The 19494-nt window shown below is 31.1% G+C and overlaps 2 protein-coding genes and 1 long non-coding RNA gene across 4 annotated transcripts in view; 2 read left to right on the top strand and 1 right to left on the bottom strand.

The window, feature by feature from the left end:
* The window catches only part of LOC104724268 (ABC transporter B family member 27), a 7813-nt gene extending 4106 nt beyond the window's left edge, over positions 1 to 3707 (top strand). The window contains exons 1-16 of one of the 2 annotated variants that reach the window (XM_010442732.1): positions 89 to 162; positions 239 to 274; positions 359 to 433; positions 542 to 666; positions 768 to 867; positions 1025 to 1196; positions 1283 to 1401; positions 1496 to 1606; positions 1687 to 1831; positions 1910 to 2042; positions 2127 to 2202; positions 2433 to 2498; positions 2575 to 2682; positions 2767 to 2874; positions 2986 to 3183; positions 3276 to 3707. In XM_010442732.1, coding sequence (XP_010441034.1) covers positions 94 to 162; positions 239 to 274; positions 359 to 433; positions 542 to 666; positions 768 to 867; positions 1025 to 1196; positions 1283 to 1401; positions 1496 to 1606; positions 1687 to 1831; positions 1910 to 2042; positions 2127 to 2202; positions 2433 to 2498; positions 2575 to 2682; positions 2767 to 2874; positions 2986 to 3183; positions 3276 to 3485 — 1851 coding nt within the window. In that variant the 5' untranslated portion in view covers positions 89 to 93 and the 3' untranslated portion in view covers positions 3486 to 3707. Of the gene's footprint in view, positions 1 to 88; positions 163 to 238; positions 275 to 358; positions 434 to 541; positions 667 to 767; positions 868 to 1024; positions 1197 to 1282; positions 1402 to 1495; positions 1607 to 1686; positions 1832 to 1909; positions 2043 to 2126; positions 2203 to 2432; positions 2499 to 2574; positions 2683 to 2766; positions 2875 to 2985; positions 3184 to 3275 lie in introns of those variants that run through there. The other variant, XM_010442731.1, reaches the window with a different exon arrangement.
* LOC104724269 lies at positions 9767 to 10672 on the bottom strand. The gene is made up of 4 exons (XR_757605.2): positions 10536 to 10672; positions 10367 to 10437; positions 10198 to 10263; positions 9767 to 10118 (listed from the first exon to the last, which is right to left on the bottom strand). It is a non-coding gene; the product is annotated as an uncharacterized LOC104724269 (long non-coding RNA).
* LOC104724270 (phenolic glucoside malonyltransferase 1-like) lies at positions 15446 to 17155 on the top strand. Its single transcript, XM_010442733.2, has one exon. It carries the CDS (start codon positions 15511 to 15513, stop codon positions 16909 to 16911), a length of 1401 nt encoding a protein of 466 aa, XP_010441035.1. The 5' UTR covers positions 15446 to 15510; the 3' UTR covers positions 16912 to 17155.

The raw sequence follows: 19494 nt of genomic DNA on the forward strand, positions 1-19494 counted from the left end.
GATTAGATTTTGCCAAATAAAGAATTCTCATGTTTCAGTGAAAATCTTGTTTACAAAGTTTTCTAATTATTAGTTTGTTTACATGGCACTTGTATGCAGTATAAAACGAAAGAGAATGGAAGCGAAAATGGTACAAATGATCTTGAGCATGGTGCAGTTGAGGTATTTGTTTTTACTGTTTTTTACAGAAACTTTTCATGTATAGAAGTGATAAGTATCTTATTTTTGGGTTTTTCAGGCAGCAAATGTTGGATTTGGTAGAGTCTTTGCCTTGGTGAGTGATTCTTTGTTATAAAAAGGTGTATAGTATAACATTCTTATGTAAAGATACATCAATACTCAAATATTTTGGTTGCAGGCAAAGCCTGATGCGGGAAAGCTAGTGATTGGTACCATTGCTTTGTTGATAGGTTCAACTACTAATCTCCTTGTTGTATGTCTCATCTCTTTGATCTCCAACTTCATATCTATTTTATCTTGGTTGCTCTCTGAACTGGAATAGTCTGAACAACGAAAGCTGAATTTTTTTTATGTTATGTAGCCAAAGTTTGGTGGGATGATTATAGACATTGTATCCAGAGATGTCAAGACTCCTGAAAAGCAAACTGAATCCTTGATCGCTGTTAGAAACTCCGTTGTAATCATTTTGCTTATCGTTGTAATCGGGTAATTTGCATTTTCAAAGTATTTCATTAGTCCTCTCTTGGTCTTTGGAGTTTTGGTTTTGTCTAACTCATACTTCTTTTTCTATAACTGTGGTTCTTTAGATCGGTATGCACGGCTTTGCGGTCGTGGCTGTTTAACTCTGCCAGCGAAAGAGTTGTGGCTCGACTGAGAAAGGATCTGTTCAAACACCTTATGCATCAGGTAAACATTTTTCAAGGTTTTTTTATGATTTGCTTTATCCTTTGTCTTTATTCTTTTAGTTAGTCGTTCATGCAATGTTTGTGAATTTTAATGTCTAATGAACTAACTCTACCAGAACTTGATTGAAAAAAATGTTTTGTTGTCCTCTTCCTAACAGGAAATAGCGTTTTATGATGTCACAAAAACCGGAGAACTCTTAAGTAGACTATCGGAAGACACCCAAATCATAAAAAACGCTGCTACTACAAATCTTTCTGAAGCTCTTCGAAATGTAACAACTGCGCTTATTGGAGTTGGTTTCATGTTTACATCATCTTGGAAATTAACATGTAAGAAGCTTCTTATATCTTTTTTCAGATTTTGTACTCATAGCTACAGACCGACTTATCTTCTTGTTCATCAATCATGCTTTTAGTGTTGGCACTCGTAGTAGTTCCGGTAATATCAGTTGCTGTGAAACAGTTTGGCCGCTATCTCCGTGAACTTTCACACACAACTCAAGCTGCAGCTGCTGTTGCTGCATCAATTGCTGAGGTTTTAACTCTGCTTTTTTTTCATACATTGCTTATCAATGTTTATTTTCTCAGTTCATTATTTTAGATTAATTGGATCAATATTTACTATTTAGGAATCTTTTGGTGCAATCCGAACTGTTAGATCTTTTGCGAAAGAAAGCTATATGGTATCACAATATTCCGAGAAAGTCGATGAGACTCTGAAGCTAGGACTCAAACAAGCTGTAAGTTTTTGTGGACTAATCAAATTTAACTTTTTGATGTTTGATGTGTCTTTGAGAAGATATATTTTGGGGTGATTTAGGTACTTGTCGGGTTGTTCTTCGGTGGACTAAACGCAGCTTTCACATTATCTGTTATTACGGTTGTTAGTTATGGAGCATACTTGACAATATATGGTTCCATGACCGTTGGAGCACTCACTTCCTTCATTCTTTATAGCCTCACAGGTTTCATTTGCATTCGTGTTTCTTGATCTGAGATTTTTGAGAGAACTGTTGTATTAAACTAAGATATTGTTTTGACAGTTGGTTCCTCGGTATCTTCTTTGTCGAGTTTGTACACAACTGCAATGAAAGCTGCAGGTGCTAGTAGACGTGTTTTTCAGATCTTAGACCGTGTTTCTAGCATGCCAAGTTCAGGAGATAAGTGTCCGGTCGGGTAAGATTTTGCTCTCATACTCCTTAATTAAATTTTATATATCATAAGAACGGTTTATAATCCTGAGAGATATTATGATTGCAGTAATCCTGATGGAGATGTGGAATTAAATGATGTCTGGTTTGCTTATCCTTCTCGGCCTAGTCACATGATACTCAAGGTAACACTAAATCTTTCTTTGTACTTTTGTTTCTATATCACGGGTTAGATCATAATACTTTCAGAAGAAACTTGTATCCTTCAAGGCTCAACTCACAAACAATTAGTATGGTTTTTGAAATTTTTATACTCCAGAACAGATTCTTGAACCATGACTATATATTTTTGAGGAACTGGATTTGTAGAGCTGTTACAATTATAACCATGCTTGAAACACCTAAACTTTTGCAGGGAATATCGTTGAGGTTGACACCAGGTTCAAAAGTTGCACTTGTAGGACCAAGTGGTGGAGGAAAAGTAAGTTCATAACGAGAGCCACTTCTCTCGCAAGGTCCATTGAATGTTTTTCATATCTTTCATTTGCTATGTGCAGACAACCATAGCCAATTTGATTGAGAGATTCTATGATCCTATCAAGGGAAAGATCTTGCTTAATGGAGTTTCTTTGATGGAAATATCTCATCAGTACCTTCACAAACAGGTAAACAATTCTTTTTCATGTTTATGCATATTTGGTAGAACCCAAATTTGGACTTTTTCTTACCCTGGATTGTATTCATTTCAGATCAGCATTGTAAGCCAGGAACCAATTCTTTTCAACTGTTCAGTGGAAGAGAACATTGCATATGGATTTGACGGTGAAGCTAGTCTTTCGGATGTTGAAAATGCAGCGGTAAGCACATTTCTCTTTCCTTCTCCATGTTTGTTGTGCTCATTGGCACATAAGGCTATTCATGAACTGAACACGCATTCTGATTGGGATCAAAATGAAACGTTGTGACAGAAAATGGCGAATGCGCACGAGTTCATTGAAGCGTTTCCAGATAAGTATAAAACCGTTGTTGGAGAACGAGGATTACGGCTCTCAGGAGGACAGAAGCAAAGGATTGCAATCGCAAGGGCGCTTCTTACAAACCCAAGTGTTTTGCTTCTTGATGAAGCAACAAGTGCACTCGACGCAGAAAGTGAATATCTTGTTCAGGTAACAAAACAGAACACTGAAATCAAAACTCAAAAAGACTAAAAAAACAAAAACAACCTACTCATATCCTAATGTTCTGTATCTGTTTGCAGGATGCGATGGATTCGTTGATGGCAGGAAGAACAGTGCTGGTGATAGCTCATAGGTTATCAACAGTTAAGACTGCAGACTGTGTGGCGGTTATATCAGATGGTGAAGTGGCTGAGAAAGGCACTCATGATGAGCTTCTCAGCCTTAATGGAATTTACACCAATCTTGTCAAGAGGCAGCTCCAAAGTTCATCCTCTGTCACCAACTTGTGAGATAAGTTCAGTCTTCTGACAACAGAAACAAAAAGAAAGAACCCATAGATTCAATTCTAAGAGGCCATTTGTATAATTTGATCTCAGATTACAGCTTCAGAGTTCTTTTTCTATGAAAATTGAAACCTTCAGTTTGAGCTAGAGGGTTCTCTGACATAAATTGTAAAAACTACTCCACAACCGTTCCCGGAGTTATCTTGCGTAAAAAGCTCTATTTTCCTATTAAGGAAAAGGACAAAAAGATTCTGATATGGATCTTCGTCTAATCTAAAGAAAACGGAACAAACTAGTCTTCCAAAAAAAATTCCAAATGTAACACTTAGAGGGGTATTGAACTTGGTATTTTAAAAGTTTTTAGAGTATTCTTAAAATCACTTGTTATTCAATTGATGATTTTAATTTTTTTTTTTTAAATCCTATGTTATTCAACTTGGATTTATGTAAACTTATTTAAACTACTCTAGAATCTCTTGTTATTCAATCAATGATTTATAAAACTTACTTAAAATCTAGTGTTATTCAAAATATTACAACTTTTTAAAAAACTGCTACTTTGAATGATTCTAAGAGATTTTGATTTGTTTTTAGTTGAAAATGCTCTCCCTCAAAATCATACCTTTTTGAGGTAGAATTTTACAGGAATTTATAAAAAAAAAACGATATTTCTTGGAAAATCAAAATTGAAACAGAAAAAGTCTCACCTCATCACGTCCTCTTCCCCACTCCTCCGCTCCAATCCCACCACTGGCATAAATATCACGAAGTTACCAGATGATTGATTCATCAAGAGTTAAACTGAGAATAACCTGTTTTACGTGAAACATGGTTAACGTTCAAGATAATAGATAACCTGTTTTCTGGCACTTATGCTCCTTCATAGCTTGTTATTTTCTGGTCGAATTTCTGCATCGACTTTGACATATCACCAAGATCAAAATTGTTCATGTTCGCATCAGATGAGCTTCCAACTTCTTGCTTCTCCTTTGCTTTCTTTTTGCTTTCCTTCTTTGAGTTATAAAACTCCATCTCTTTCTGCCTCTCGTGAAGAACAGAGTTTAGCTCATCCTTACCATCGTAGAGCCAAGAATCATTATTAGAAACAGGAACTTCCATACCCTTGAAGTCATCCTCCAAATAAGTTAGAGCAAGAACCTCATCAATACATCTCACTGACGCACTCATAATGTCTCGCACATTAAAACAAACAAGAACTCAAGATCATAATCAACTCAAAGACAAATCCTTTTCACTGCAAACAACCAAAAACAGAGTTTTGCTTTGATTTTTTTTTTTTTTTGGTAGAAAAGGGTTAATTATACGTAACACATAAACCAAAATTATTCTCTTTTTCCTCTAAATAAAAAGAGAAAAAAATGGAGGGGAGGTTATTGACGGTGTTGGTATGCCGGCGATCCTTACTTCTTCTATACACGGAACGTGACATACAGAACTGCCTCACCTCTCGGTGTTCCTCAAAAGGTGATTCTCATCAACGGTCAATTCCCTGGTCCTAATCTTAACTCAACCTCTAACAACAACGTTGTCATCAATGTCTTCAACAACCTCGACGAGCCTTTCCTCTTGACCTGGTGGTGTTTCTTTGCTATTATCACTGCTAATGCTATTGTGATTGGACGGCGTATTACCGTAGATATTGTCGTTGAAGTTGTTGTTGTGATGGTGATGATTGTGGTTGTTGTGTATGTAGTCGCTGAAGACAGACGTGAATTGCTAGTCGTTAAACCTGTCAAAATGGTGGTTTCCGACGTTGGAGGCAAATGGTGCGAGGTAAGCGATTAATTCGCTGATTGAACGGTCAATCTCATGACAAATCGATGAGAAGTCGAGAGCATCCATCATCGTCATCTGAGTTGGCAATTTTTTTTTTTGTTATAAAGTATCCTAAAATCTCCCAAAATCTAATAATAAAATCTCACCAAATCACAAAGTATTTTTAGGAAAATATATAAAAACTCTAACAAATAACCATAAATCTTCTAAAAGCCAATTAAATCTTGCAAAAACCTAAAATATTCAAATCCCACCAAATCCTTTAAAATACAACTTCAATACCTCCTCTTACTTTGCTCTTCTCTTTTTCTTTTACTATTTTTTTATTGTTATGTGTTTAAGAATTACTTGTTTTCAAACTTTGTTAAGAATTTCTTGTTAATTACAACCAGAAAAAAAAAGTTAATGAAAAATATGAATTCCTGAAAAAGTTATAATTTAAAAATTATCGAGTTAATGAAAGAATTTATAAATACTTTCAAAAATTACTATATATTTTTTGAATTGGAATGGGTTTGTTTTATAATGAGAAAAATGATCCAAGTCCAACGAATGTTTCATTATACAGAATATGCGTTTGATTTAACGAAAAAAGAAACATTGAACTTTCCTCATATTCATTAATCATTATACAGAAACATTGCACATTATGATTTTTCTGATCCTTATTGAAAATTATTTTTCTGTCTCGGCCACTGAGTATTCTAAATTACTAGTGATTATTAGTCAGCTTGTGGCTCCTTTAAAAAACAAAAATATATTAGAGAATATATAATAGATACCACAAAAACAAAATATAATTAAGAAAATACCACAATTATACAGTATTTATCAGAGAATACTCTCTCTCCAAATACAATTACATGTTTTTTTTACATATATTATATGTTTTTTTTTAAATATCACGTCATTTTTTTTCCACACTCTCTCTTCCCTTATGCACTCTTTCTCTCTTTCAGCTTTCTCTATTACTCTTTCTCTCTCTTCTCTTCCCTCGTGCTCTCATATCCACTCAACTTTCTCTATTACTTTTTCTCTCTCTTCTCTTTCCTCATGCTCTCTTATTCTCTCTTCTTTCACAATTGACTTTACAAACACATCAAACAACATCAATTCTTCATTTTCCTGCTTAATTATTCTTTTCGGTTTTTCTCCTTCAAATTGCAGAAGATATCTCACTATATGTCTTTGGATTTCAATTTTCGTCGTCGTGTATTTTTGATTTAATTCATGGCATTTTGTTTTGTAACACGCTATTTTATCAAATTACACGGGACAACACGCTACTTTATCAAATTACACGTAACAACATAATATCTCTCTCTTTAATAATCTATTTTCTTAAATTACACGTTATTTATGAAGATTACATATGCTTTCGTTTGAAAACACGATTTTTAATATGAAAACACTTTTAAAAAAAAAATGATACGCTTTTTGTTTTAGTATATATTGATATTTTTATTAACTCACATGTTTTTTTCACAAATAGCAGTACGTTGTTGTACTTTTGTCTTTTGTTTAAAAACAATTTTGATTTTTTCCTTCTCTTGAAAATGGTATTTACCAAACTTTTCTGACAATGTGGTATTTACTTTTTTTTTTCCAAAATTATGATATTCATTAATATTATCCAATATATTAATCTAGAAGAATTAGTTCGTGGAAGATGAACCATTCTTATACTAATAATTAACTTTGTGATTGGAAAAATCTTTACATCATGAAATTGAAAGAATGTGTTGAAAGTAATTTTTTTTGTCATGATACCAAAATTTTTATTTGTTTTGTATATGTTTTTTCTCTGTTTTTAAAATTGTAATTGGTCTTTTGTTTTTGATTTCGTCCCACTTCTTTAATCTTCTCGGGAAATAGAAAATTTCAGTATCTGACAATGATGGCAAATATCGTCAGATTCGAAACGGCTCCACAGTAAGGTGTCCGACAGTAATAGCAAAAGACAGTCATTAAATTCAAATTTGTTATGAACTCTACCTACAGTACTTTCGTGTGGATGACCCCTCCTCTTACCATTTCGTCAGTTGCGTCATATCTTACGTCCGAAATATATGTGATAAGAACTCCATATATTTTTCCAACACATTATCCTTTTTTTCTTAATTAATTTTCTAACACATTATATTAAGATTCCATATATTATACAAAAAAATATTATAAATGTATAGAGAGAGATCTACAACGATCCCTAGTGAATTATTGGTAATCCATACGACTCGGGCACTCGGCACAAAACTTTTGTACCTTTTTGGTACCAAAGTATACATCCCTAGATTTATTAGCTGGAATGGTATATATTATCTAGTTCTAAAATAAGCAGATTTTTTTTTATAATTTGTTTGCTATATGTTGATTTCTTAGAAATCCCCTATATAATAAAACGGAAGTACATAACATTTTCTGTAGACTATATAATTTTTATAAGTTGGTTACAAAATGAGTTATAGATTAAATATAAATTGATTACAAAAAAAAGGATAAAGTAGGCTATGTGAATACACTTAAGGAATATCCCAAAAAATCTTCTTAAAGAAAATATTCCAATGATTTATATAATTTCCAAAACAAAATCTTTAGTATTCCATTTATTGTTACAAAATATATACTGTTAGACATAAAAATATACTGTTAGGCGTAAAAAAGAATAAAATCTTGGCAATTTATCACACTTAATCGTGATTTCCGAAATATTATTGTGCAGTTGAAAATAAAATCTTACCTAAGCACGGGTCATATCAAAAAACTTTCACCAAACATGTTCAAAAATTAAAATAAAAATAAACAACAAACATAACCATTTCTCATAAATGAAATGACAAAATTAACAATATAAAACTTACAAAATAGGTGTTTTTTTAAGCCATCATATTTAGCATATGATTTTATTGCATAATGTTTTATCCAATTTTTTTTTAAAACAATCATATAAATTATATTTTATTCTAAAATTATAATATAAATAAAAAGAATTTCAATCCGTGCTCTTAATCTAGTACAAAACGAAAATGATAGCAAAGAGTTGACAGTATTAAATTATAAATAACGAATCTCCTCATCCCCATATTAGTTACTTACTATACCACCCATACTACTAGTAAGAAAAAATTGCAAACTAAGCACATCATGGCTTATTATTGGTAACTAGGTGGGTGTCCGCGCTACGCGCGGGTTACTGTTTTCGTTTGTGTTATTTATTTTTTGGTTTCGTATTTTTGTATTTTGACGTTTGTTTCTGATATGTTTTGTGTAGATTTTTATATTATGTTTGTTTAATAGGAGTCGTCTCAATGGATGTTTCATACTCTGCAATAGATGTTTGAGGAGTAATAGGATTTCAATTCCTTCTTCTTGACAACCGCAAGAACAACAATAGCAAACACCCTCTTTTCACCCGCATCAGTTGTAACAACAACTACTATTACTAAATTAACAACTTGTTAAACAATTGTATTTGATCTAAATGGGACATAAGTTATAGAATAGTAATGGTGACCCAATGCTTAGCGCCTAGAAATATCTAGTTGGAGTTTAGGCATTTACAACATAAAACATTATATATATGATATTATATAAAAATTTATGTAAAAATATATGTTAGAGAAAATTTAAAAATAATAAATCATAAACAAAAATTAAAAATCTAATATTCAATTTAGATTAATAACATATGAACGTTAATAGTTATATATATGAATATAAAATTTATAAATTTAAATATATGTAGTCAAGCATTAATAATATATAATTAAACAATATTATGTGATTTTATGCAATTTGTGTCAATTATTTTTCGTCACTTAAATGTTAGTTACTAAATGGGTGTGTTAATTTGAAAAAGAGCTTTGTTGGCAAAGCGTTAATTGAGCAGTTATGGTCTGTCCCGGAAAACACCACGAAACTTCTTTATATATTTTAAATACTTTTCCCACATCTAAAAAATTGGCTGTCATTTTGTTTGTTATGACGCTCGATTCCGAAGAGTTTATTTTTAAAAATATTGCCCTTTCCAAATTCTTGTTAATTAGCATTACTGATGACGTATATACGACTAAGTTGTATTTACTGAAATATTTATGTTAGGAAAACAAATTATTCACCACAAGGCAAGTATCCAAAAACGATTCAATTTTTTGATAAGTAACTGAAAAACCCAAGCAAACACTCCAATTACAGAACCACTCAAAAGGCAAATTACGTTCTAGAGTTTTTAGGATGCATATGAGGAAATATATTAAGGAAGGGGATTACATGGTATGGATCGTTTAAGTAACAAAGCAAGCGATGTATTTTTACTGATACGCATTTGAATAAGAAAAGAGATGATAGAACAAAACCCACCATTGTTGTGACAATTCCCCACGCAGCAATGCTTACAATCTTGCGTAACATCACCACATATCACTAATTTCTGACCCATAAAAATTCAAATTTCAGCACAAGAAAGGCAAAGCCAACTATTTTGTGATACCTCCTCTGCTAGAGTTTCATGTCTGAGACTGACCCAACGATTATTTTATAAGCCATCCAAATGTATTCTCTTTACCTAGAAACTGGCAGTGATGACTATGAAGTCTATGATAAAGAGATCTTACAAGGTTGAAAGTGACTTATGATTGGCAAAGATATCTCCTGTCGACATTGAAAGTGAATTGCCACTTACATGTCTAGACAGTAACATTTCAAAGTTTAATTCTAAGCAAAAAAGAAGTATGCTAGTTCTCACAATCTATGGTTCTATAATAGCAAACACACATATACGAAAGAGAACCCATTGCAGATATGGAATATGGAAGGTTACCACTTAGGTTGTTTCTCGACAGATATCTGCATTACAATTTCTTTCAACTGTTAGTTTGAAAATGAACACTGTGAGTAAATACTATAAGAACAAACACATCTTTACATGCTTGTGTGATTCAGTGGCAATTGATATGGAAGTGTATCATGGATGGTGTTACAACTAACATCCCTGTAACCAAAATGAGAGAGAGACCATAATTGTTAAATCAAAATCTTAAAAACACACAAAGATCAAACAAACAGAAAAACAGAGTAAATTCCAAAGACAATACAATTTTCTTAGTGACATTAGCCTGGAAGCAAGTATCCAAGAGTGCCAGAGACTCCTAAATCCGATATATCTCTGTTCTAATCACGACAACAACAAACATAAGACATTCCAGAATGAATCAAATCCATGCAAGTGGAAATTTTTAAAAGTTGAAAAGCTGAGTTTCTTACATAGTGACAACTGTTGAGCCTTCACAAGGAATCTCTTTCCATAACTCTCCACATGGATCACCACCACCATTTTTCCAATTGGTTAGCTGTGAAGGACTATTAAGTGAAGTATACAAAACCTGAAGTGCTTGAACTGCAATAAAGACCAATAAGAAGAGATCAACCCAGATGTCAGCTGACAAAAACCAATAAAGGCTCTTTTGCTTCTACTCAGTTTGTTCCGTTTCACAAAGGTTTCTTCGATTCATAATCTGGATGACTGAAACCAGTACATCTAAATCAGCAATTTAAAACAATTAAGACCAAGATCAAATCAAATACAATGCAAACGGATCAAGAGAAAACATTGGGAACTTTGAAATCTGAGTTTCGAAACGATTAGCAGAACAAGAAATACAAACCCGAGGAGAGCATAGCAATCTTCACCACCGCAGTAAATCACTGACGAAGATTGGACGAACAAGGAGAGAAATAGGAGAATCGAAGCCCAGCACCACCGCTGCGTCACAAACGACGCCATTCCTGGATTAGCCGTCATCGGCGAATCTATACTTTAAAAAAAAAACAGAAAGTGAGCTGCAGAATACACGTGGCACAGTCTTTAAGTGATGAGGTGGCTTAAAGACGATCTCAACAAGTTTCAGTGAATCGGAAACTCACAGAGAGATCGATAGAGGTAAGAGAAGGAAAGACAACGGAGACAACGACAGAGCGGAGGGCGGTCGAAACGCCGGCGATGGAAACAAAATAACAACACTCATATATGGTTTTACAGAATTATAGAACATACCCAGACAAAATTACAACACGCTGATATAACCCCTTTTTTTTTTATGACTGACGGTTGAGTGCTCGGTGAACAGATTGTAGGCTAGACTAAGAAGATTTGAAGCAGAATCACTTGGATTATGGTGGAACGAAGTAGAAGAAATGAAGCATGATTGATCAAGTTGGACCATGGTTTCATGGCGAAGAAGACGAGGAGGAGATCGACAATTTGGGATTTTTTTAAAAAACTGAATCGAGCTTTTATTTTTTTGTTTTTTGTTTTTAATATGACCAGCTGAGCACTTGTGCGAAGCCAAAGTTTTTGCTGTGCAGCTGGGCTGTGAGTGGTTTGACACTAATGGACTACATTAGAATTAGGTCCATATTTGTTTTCGTTTATTTTGTTGGAAGGAAGAGTACACGTGTCACTCTCTTGGATGCTGACGTGTCAACCTGAGGGAGAGAGTTAATCTACTTTTAAAGTATAGATTTGAAATTAAAAATTTATTTGGTTGAAACTTAATTTATACCGTCCCCATATCATAGAGCTTTTAGAAAGTATTTAAACCAATAAAAAAAATTAAAGATTTAAAAATAAAGAGAGTGAACAAAAACCGGTTTATTTTTGTATTTGAAATTAAAGTTTAACTATTTATTTAAACCATATTAAAAAAATAATATTTTGTTGTTAAGATACTCTTTTTTATTTTAAATTATATTTTTGATTTTCAAATTCTTATGTCCTTATTTTCAAATGTGACAGCTATATCAAATTCTTCCAACGTCCACACAACTGATAGAAACAAATTCACAAATGCAAATAGATCTTAACTAAATTTTATAGCCATGTATATATATGTATATAACGAACATTGATTTGTCAGTTCACGTGGTTTAACATCTATCTTTTCGAGGTTTAACATCTATCTTTTCATATTTTAAAATTTATTGAAAAATTGATAAGTCAATATCAAAAAACTTTGATAAGTCGGCCAAAATTTTTTGTGATATTCTTCTTTCTTTTCATCGGACAAAAAGTTGGGCAGCTGCTTTAAGTAGGCCTACAAATCACGATTTTTCTTAGAGTATTTCTTAGTCACTTACTCCAATTGTATTCCCTCCAAATTATTTCTAAATTTTATTATATTTTTATTACAGTCCACAATATTATTAATAATTAGTTATAATGGCAAAATTTTTATAAATAAATATACAACATACAATTAAAAAAATTATATCAAACTATATTATAAAATACAAAACTTTATATGATAAAACAAAATAATATTTTTTTTTTTAAAACATAAAATAAAATTACATGTAAAAAGATAAATTTACTCAATATAACTATTTTCATCATGCTCACATATATGGTTAATTATTGCATTATTGTTGTATAAAATTATTTTCTATGGTACATCTTTTATATATGATTATTTTAATTTCAATTTCTATGTTTGAATTTATATAGATATATTTCAAATAATTGAATTTAATAAAACTATTTGTAAGATATATATATATATATATATATATATATATATAAGTTATAAAGACTAAAATGAAATATGTAAAAGATTTTGAGAATCTCAATAGTGCACCCTCAAATTTAAAGATTTATTGTTCAAACCCTTAAATTTTGAAAGTTTAAGAGTCTCTTGAGACGTAAAATCCCTTAAAATTTGAGGGTTTGAGAGGTGGTTGGAGATGCTATTAGAGGTTGTTAGAGCATCTTCAATGGTTCTCTATTTTTGCCTCTAAACTCTATTATAAAGTAATTTTTGTTCCAATTCATTTCTATTTTCACCTCTTTAATAGGAATTGTTATTTTTTTCCTCTATATATAAAGGAATTCTATTTTTCCTCTATAAATAAAGTTGAATTATTTTATTTATAAAGTAATCTTCTTAATCTTTAACTTCTTTTATTTATGACCAAAATAAATTAAATAAATATTTTTAAGAACTAATAATATAAATTTAATTAAAAATAATTATTCTAAAATATTGAGAAACCATTTGCAAAAGATAATTTTATGAAAATGTTACAAAATTTAAAGTAAAATGGGTTAGTTTGCAATTTTTATAAATAAAAGGTGTTACTTGTAAAATAAATATAGAATTTATTTGGAATATTTTTTATAGAGAAAAAAATAGAGAAATCCATTGGAACAAAACTCAGTTCTATTATATAGATCCTTTATTTTAGAAGAAAAAATAAAAAAAAATATTGAAGATGGTCTTAGTCAAGCTTTAGATATTCATTAATGTATAATGATAGGAATAAAAAAAATCATTTTATCATATTATTAATTAGTCGCCTCTCGATATCCCACATTGATAGAATAGAAGTCTCAAATTGGACATACGTGTACCACTACTAAACTTCTCAAGTAATAACAAAAAAACTCAATATGATCCGTCGTATAAAACAAAACAAAAAATGTTCGACAAAAAAGTTGCTTATTGAGCATATATTCTCATGCTATTCGAGAAAACAAAGCTATCATCAATGAAAAGTGTCATGTATGTTAGGCATATATAGCTTTAAAACTAAATAGGACGACTCTATTGTATATCATCGTTTTGAGTGGTTTAGTAATGTGTGGTATTTGAAATTGTCCATATGTTGGCTTAATGCAATAACTATCTACGGGATAAGTTTGGCGCTCGTAGCTTTCTACACTAAAACCTCTATAAATTAATAATGTTGGGACTAAGATATTTTATTAATTTATAGTGATATTAATTTATCTATAAATTAATAATTATTATTTTATAGTGTAAATTAATAATTATTAATTTATAGATATATTTTTAATTGTTTATTTTTTTAAAAATTATGAATTGGAATAACTATAGCAAAATAAGATTAAACTTTCGGATGTTATAAATTTTATGGTTTAGGAATTGAACTTGTAATATTTAGAAAGCACTATTTACAATAAATTACAAATATTATAGACAAATTGACTTATACACATGAGACACATAAATTCAAATCTATGAATAATAATATCAATTCTCCTATTTTAATAATCTGTCAAATTATCAAATTGTAAATGATGCATATCTAAAAATTAAAACTTTAAATTTAATTATTTGTATGACATGTTATAAAATATTTTAGAGATATCATTATAGGTTGAAAATACAACATTACAATTGTTCTATAGAATTGAGCTTTAGGAGAAACATACACTATTATATCAGTATATATATATATATATATAGAAATTTACATAATTATTAATTTATGATATTATTGGGACCATATTTTATAAGGAGATTTCGAAAAAATTATTATCTTATTATCTTATCGAATATTGTTAATTTTTACACTGGCCCGACTTGGAACAGCAAAATTTATTAATTTATAGTGTTTATTAATTTATAGAGTATTAATTTATAGAGGTTTTACTGTATAAGGTGCTAATAAAAGGTGCTAATAAAACTTGTATTAATAAGTCGTGTACTTCTCCTGATAGTTCGATAATGCTGGTCCGGTGGAAGCTCCTTTCAACATCAAACTTACCATTTTTGGATGATATTTCAACTTATTTGAGCTCCTTGTGTCGCACTATTGTAGGTTATCTGAAACTTATTTCAGACATCCAAAAATATACATAACCAGTAAAATTTACTTTGAAGAATAAATAATAACAGATAAAAAATATATTATACTTCCATAACATGATTTTGAAAATGATAATGAAATCAATTAAAAAGATAATGAACTATTTTATTTACAAACGGTTTTTTCATGTATGTAATTTTATATTCATAAATAAAAAGAAACTATTATAAAAACTAAATCTTTTTGAAAATTAAAGATATATATAGAGTATTATAGAAAGTGTTAAAGATATATTTGACCCAAAAAAAAAAGGAAATACATCTAATACTCTTTCTGAAAATCATTTACCATTGACCAGGTTAAATTCTTTTCTTTTTTTTCTGTGCACCATTTGACCAGCTTGAATTCATACTTCAATACGTACTTCTAGATCTTTTTTGTTATCCTTTCTGTTTTTTAAAAAACGAATATCCTTCTATTGTTTTGGTAGTGTACTTATTATTTGTTATTATTTTCTTGTTTGAAACAAAATTGAATTCCTCCTATCATTTTTTATTTTGTGATATCAAATTCCTATTCATTGTATATATATTATTATCATCGGAGGAGTAAACCAATCTCACAACACATAATGGTGACCAAAGAAATGGTTTCATCACTTACTATCATCGAGGTGGCACGAGTCTCCCCTTCAAACCCCGACTCGTCCGAGCCAGTAGCTCTCCCACTCACCTTCTTCGACCTTTTCTGGTACAAACTCCACCCCGTCGAACTAGTCATCTTCTACACACTCACCGACGCAACTCGCCCTTTCTTCGACTCAGTCATCGTCCCCAATCTCAAAACCTCTCTCTCCTCATCCCTCTCTCACTACCTCCCACTCGCCGGCAAACTCGTTTGGGAACAACTTGACACCAAACCAAGTATCGTATACACCCCAAACGACGCCGTTTCATTCACCGTCGCCGAGTCAAACGCCGACTTCTCACGTTTAACCGGAAACGAACCATACCCGACCGCCGAGTTACACCCGTTAGTCCCGGAGCTACATGTCTCCGACGACTCAGCCTCCGCCGTGTCGTTTCAAATCACGTTATTTCCAAACCAAGGGTTTTGCATCGGCATAAACGCACACCATGCCGTTTTAGATGGAAAAACAACAACCATGTTTCTCAAATCTTGGGCGCACGCATGTAAAAATCAAGATTCTTCTCTACCGGAGGATCTAATCCCAAATTACGACCGTACGGTCATAAAAAGCCCGACGGATTTGGATACTGAGATCTTGAACGCTTGGCACTCAGCAGCCAAAACGTTCACCGGTGGTAAAGAACCAGAAAACCCCAAGAGTTTAAAGCTCTTGCGGTCGCCTGAGATAGGTCCCGACGTCGTCAGGTACACTCTCAATCTCACTAGAGAAGACATTCAAAAGCTTAGAGAACAACTCAAGAGAGAATCCTCTGTCTCATCATCACCAAAGGAGCTTCGCTTATCGACGTTTGTGATTGTTTACTCGTACGTTTTGACGTGTATGATCAAAGCTCGAGGCGGTGATCCGAATAGACCAGTCGGGTACGGATTCGCGGTGGATTGTCGAAGTCTCATGGTTCCGCCGGTTCCATCGAGTTATTTCGGCAATTGTGTCTCTGCTTCTTTTAAGATGCCGTTAAAGGCAGAGACTTTTATGAGTGAAGAAGGGTTTTTAGCTGCTGCGAGTATGGTTAGTGATTTGGTTGAGGCATTGGATGAGAGTACAGCATGGAAGATCCCAGAGATTTTGGGAGCATTTGCGACTCTTCCACCAGGAGCACAGGTTCTGTCTGTTGCGGATTCGACCCGGTTCGGAGTATACGGGTTGGATTTCGGGTGGGGAAGACCGGAGAAAATGGTGGTTGTGTCGATTGATCAAGGCGAAGCGATTTCCTTAGCGGAGAGTAGAGATGGAAATGGCGGTGTGGAGGTTGGCTTCTCTCTCAAGAAACATGAAATGGCTGTTCTCATTGATTTGCTTCATAACGGCCTCAAAGATTAAATCATTTTTCTTCTATAAGAATAAGTAATCCAGTCACATGTTTTTTTCAATCGTTGTGTTTGTTTCCAATGGTCCGTGTTTATATAGTCAAGAAGGCGGGTTGTGCCCAACGGCTTCGGAACCACCTTTATATTGCTCACAAAGCCAGTAGTACCAAAATATCCGTTGGTTATACTGAAAAAATTCATGAAGGTCATTAGTTTGATATATGTATTAGGCGAGCGGATATTTGGGGGTTTCAGGATATCCATATATGCATTCATATCACTAATTTCTATGATTTTAATATCCTTATTCAAAAATTTTGGATATCTGTTAAAAATCTGATTATTTGTGAATATTCGAAGACTTGCAAATAAAAAGAAACAAAAATACCAGATATCCATACCTAAATACCAGATATCTGAACCAAAATACCAGATACTAGATTAAGACATACTAGAGCACGAGTTGAAATTTATTTTATTGATATTGTAATTTTTTATAAAATATAATTTATGTGATTGTTTTTAAAAGTTTTTTGGATAAAATATTATGCAATAAAATCATATGCAAAATATGATGACTTGAAAAAGATATTTATTTTGTAAGTTTTATATTGTTAATGATTATAGATAATTACACGTGCTATAACACTGGTTAAAATTTATTTTATACAAATTTTGTATATTTTCTATTTTAAAATAAAATTCTAATATGTTGTATTAGTTTATGTATGTGAAGTTATTTCAACAATGTATATTCTACCTCCTGACTTGAATGTCATTATAAGACATAATTTTGTGAATTTGGTTTTTAAAAAGCGAGTTATTATATTATGAGTAATTTAATATATTGTTATAATTTTTGTTTTAATATACTTGGTTTTTTGAAATTCTTTCAAATTATAGTGACATATTATTGACATTGTTATAACAAACCAATTTAGAGTGTTTATAGTTTCTAACTTTAATATCAAGTTTCAATATTTTAAAAATATTTTAAAAATATTTCAAAATAAATTATTTAAAGTTTCTTATATTATATAAAATTATAAAATTCAACAAAAAGTATGAAATTGGATTTAAATATTCAAATTTTGACCCGTTACTCAATAAATTTTTTAATTAAATAGATATTATTTTAAAGAATAATATTAATAAAAATTGAATATTTTATAGAATGAATCATTTATATTTGTTTTTAAAAATTCAACTTATGGTATATCCAGAAATAAAACTACTTTTTTAATTATAATAAATAATATAATAATTTATTTGTTTAACAAAATAGACTCATATATAAAAATGAGAGGTGAAGTATAATAATAATTAACAAATTAATATGTTAAGTTAGATATCAAATGACTTTATTTGATGAATAATTTAATAAAAGAAATTAATATGGTAAGTTAGATGATATCAAATGATTCTTTAGAATATTATCTTCAAAATTTTTGGAAACAATAAATCCAGACTATACAAATAATATAAAATTTAATATATAACCTATTTGTAACCAACTTATTAAAATTATATAGTCTACAAAATAATGTTGTGTACTTCCATTTTATTATATAGGGGATTCATACCTAAATATTGGATTTCCAGTCTAAAATACCAAAAATTCAGTTGCAAAAAAAAGATTTATGATTGTCCGTATTAAAATTTAGTATTATTTGTTTTTGTCATATCCGTCATTTTATTATTCTTATCCTTTTAGCCAGTTATTCATTTTTTGGATTGAAGACCTGATATTAATCTTAGACGTAAAATAATATTAAACATTGTAAAAAGTGAAGTTGATTATTCCATTTTCAAAACTGTTCAAGAAATTGTTAGGAGCTAAGTGTAGGCAATGATCTTCTATTTAGTGTCTAGGCAATCTTAATAGAAAGCTTTAAATTTACAAACTTAAAAAGATTAATTCCAACTTCACACTTCAGAATAAAAACAAAATAAATATCATAAGATGTTAATACAATTTTTAAAAAAATGTTAAAAAGAATATTAAGAAAAATTAAGCATCATTAACTAAAGGCCAGATGTAGTTTCATACGTGTTTACTAAATATTTTCACTCCAAAATTAAGCATCATTGATTTTATTCGACTTAGTCATCATCCCCAATACTACAAGAAAACATGCATTTTGGGATTACATTTTGTGACTTTTTGTAGTCGCAAATATTTGTGACGCCTTTATTACTACTTTGAGACTACTTAACGACTACCATGACAACAGATGCAAAAGAGTCGCACATTTACGACGGATATAATTAATCGGCATATAGCCATAAATAAGTGACTATTTTGCAACCTAAGAATAGTACTAATTATTTTTACTGAATTTTATCTATCGTCACAGAAGAGTCTTAATGTTGCGACTACTTTGCCTCATTTTATCAACTCCTCCAGATTTAAAATTGCAATTTGAAAATATAGAATTACTAATATGTTGACTTAAGCATTTTTGCATTTATTTGAACTAATACATTTATATATTCTTTTCTAAATATTTTAATTTTACATGTTTTAGTTTAACTTTTTGAAAAAAACAAATCATGTAGAAGATGTTACATATGTTTATTAAGGCTATGTAAGTTT

The sequence above is a fragment of the Camelina sativa genome, chromosome 11, assembly GCF_000633955.1.
Source record: "Camelina sativa cultivar DH55 chromosome 11, Cs, whole genome shotgun sequence".
NCBI lineage: Eukaryota > Viridiplantae > Streptophyta > Magnoliopsida > Brassicales > Brassicaceae > Camelina > Camelina sativa.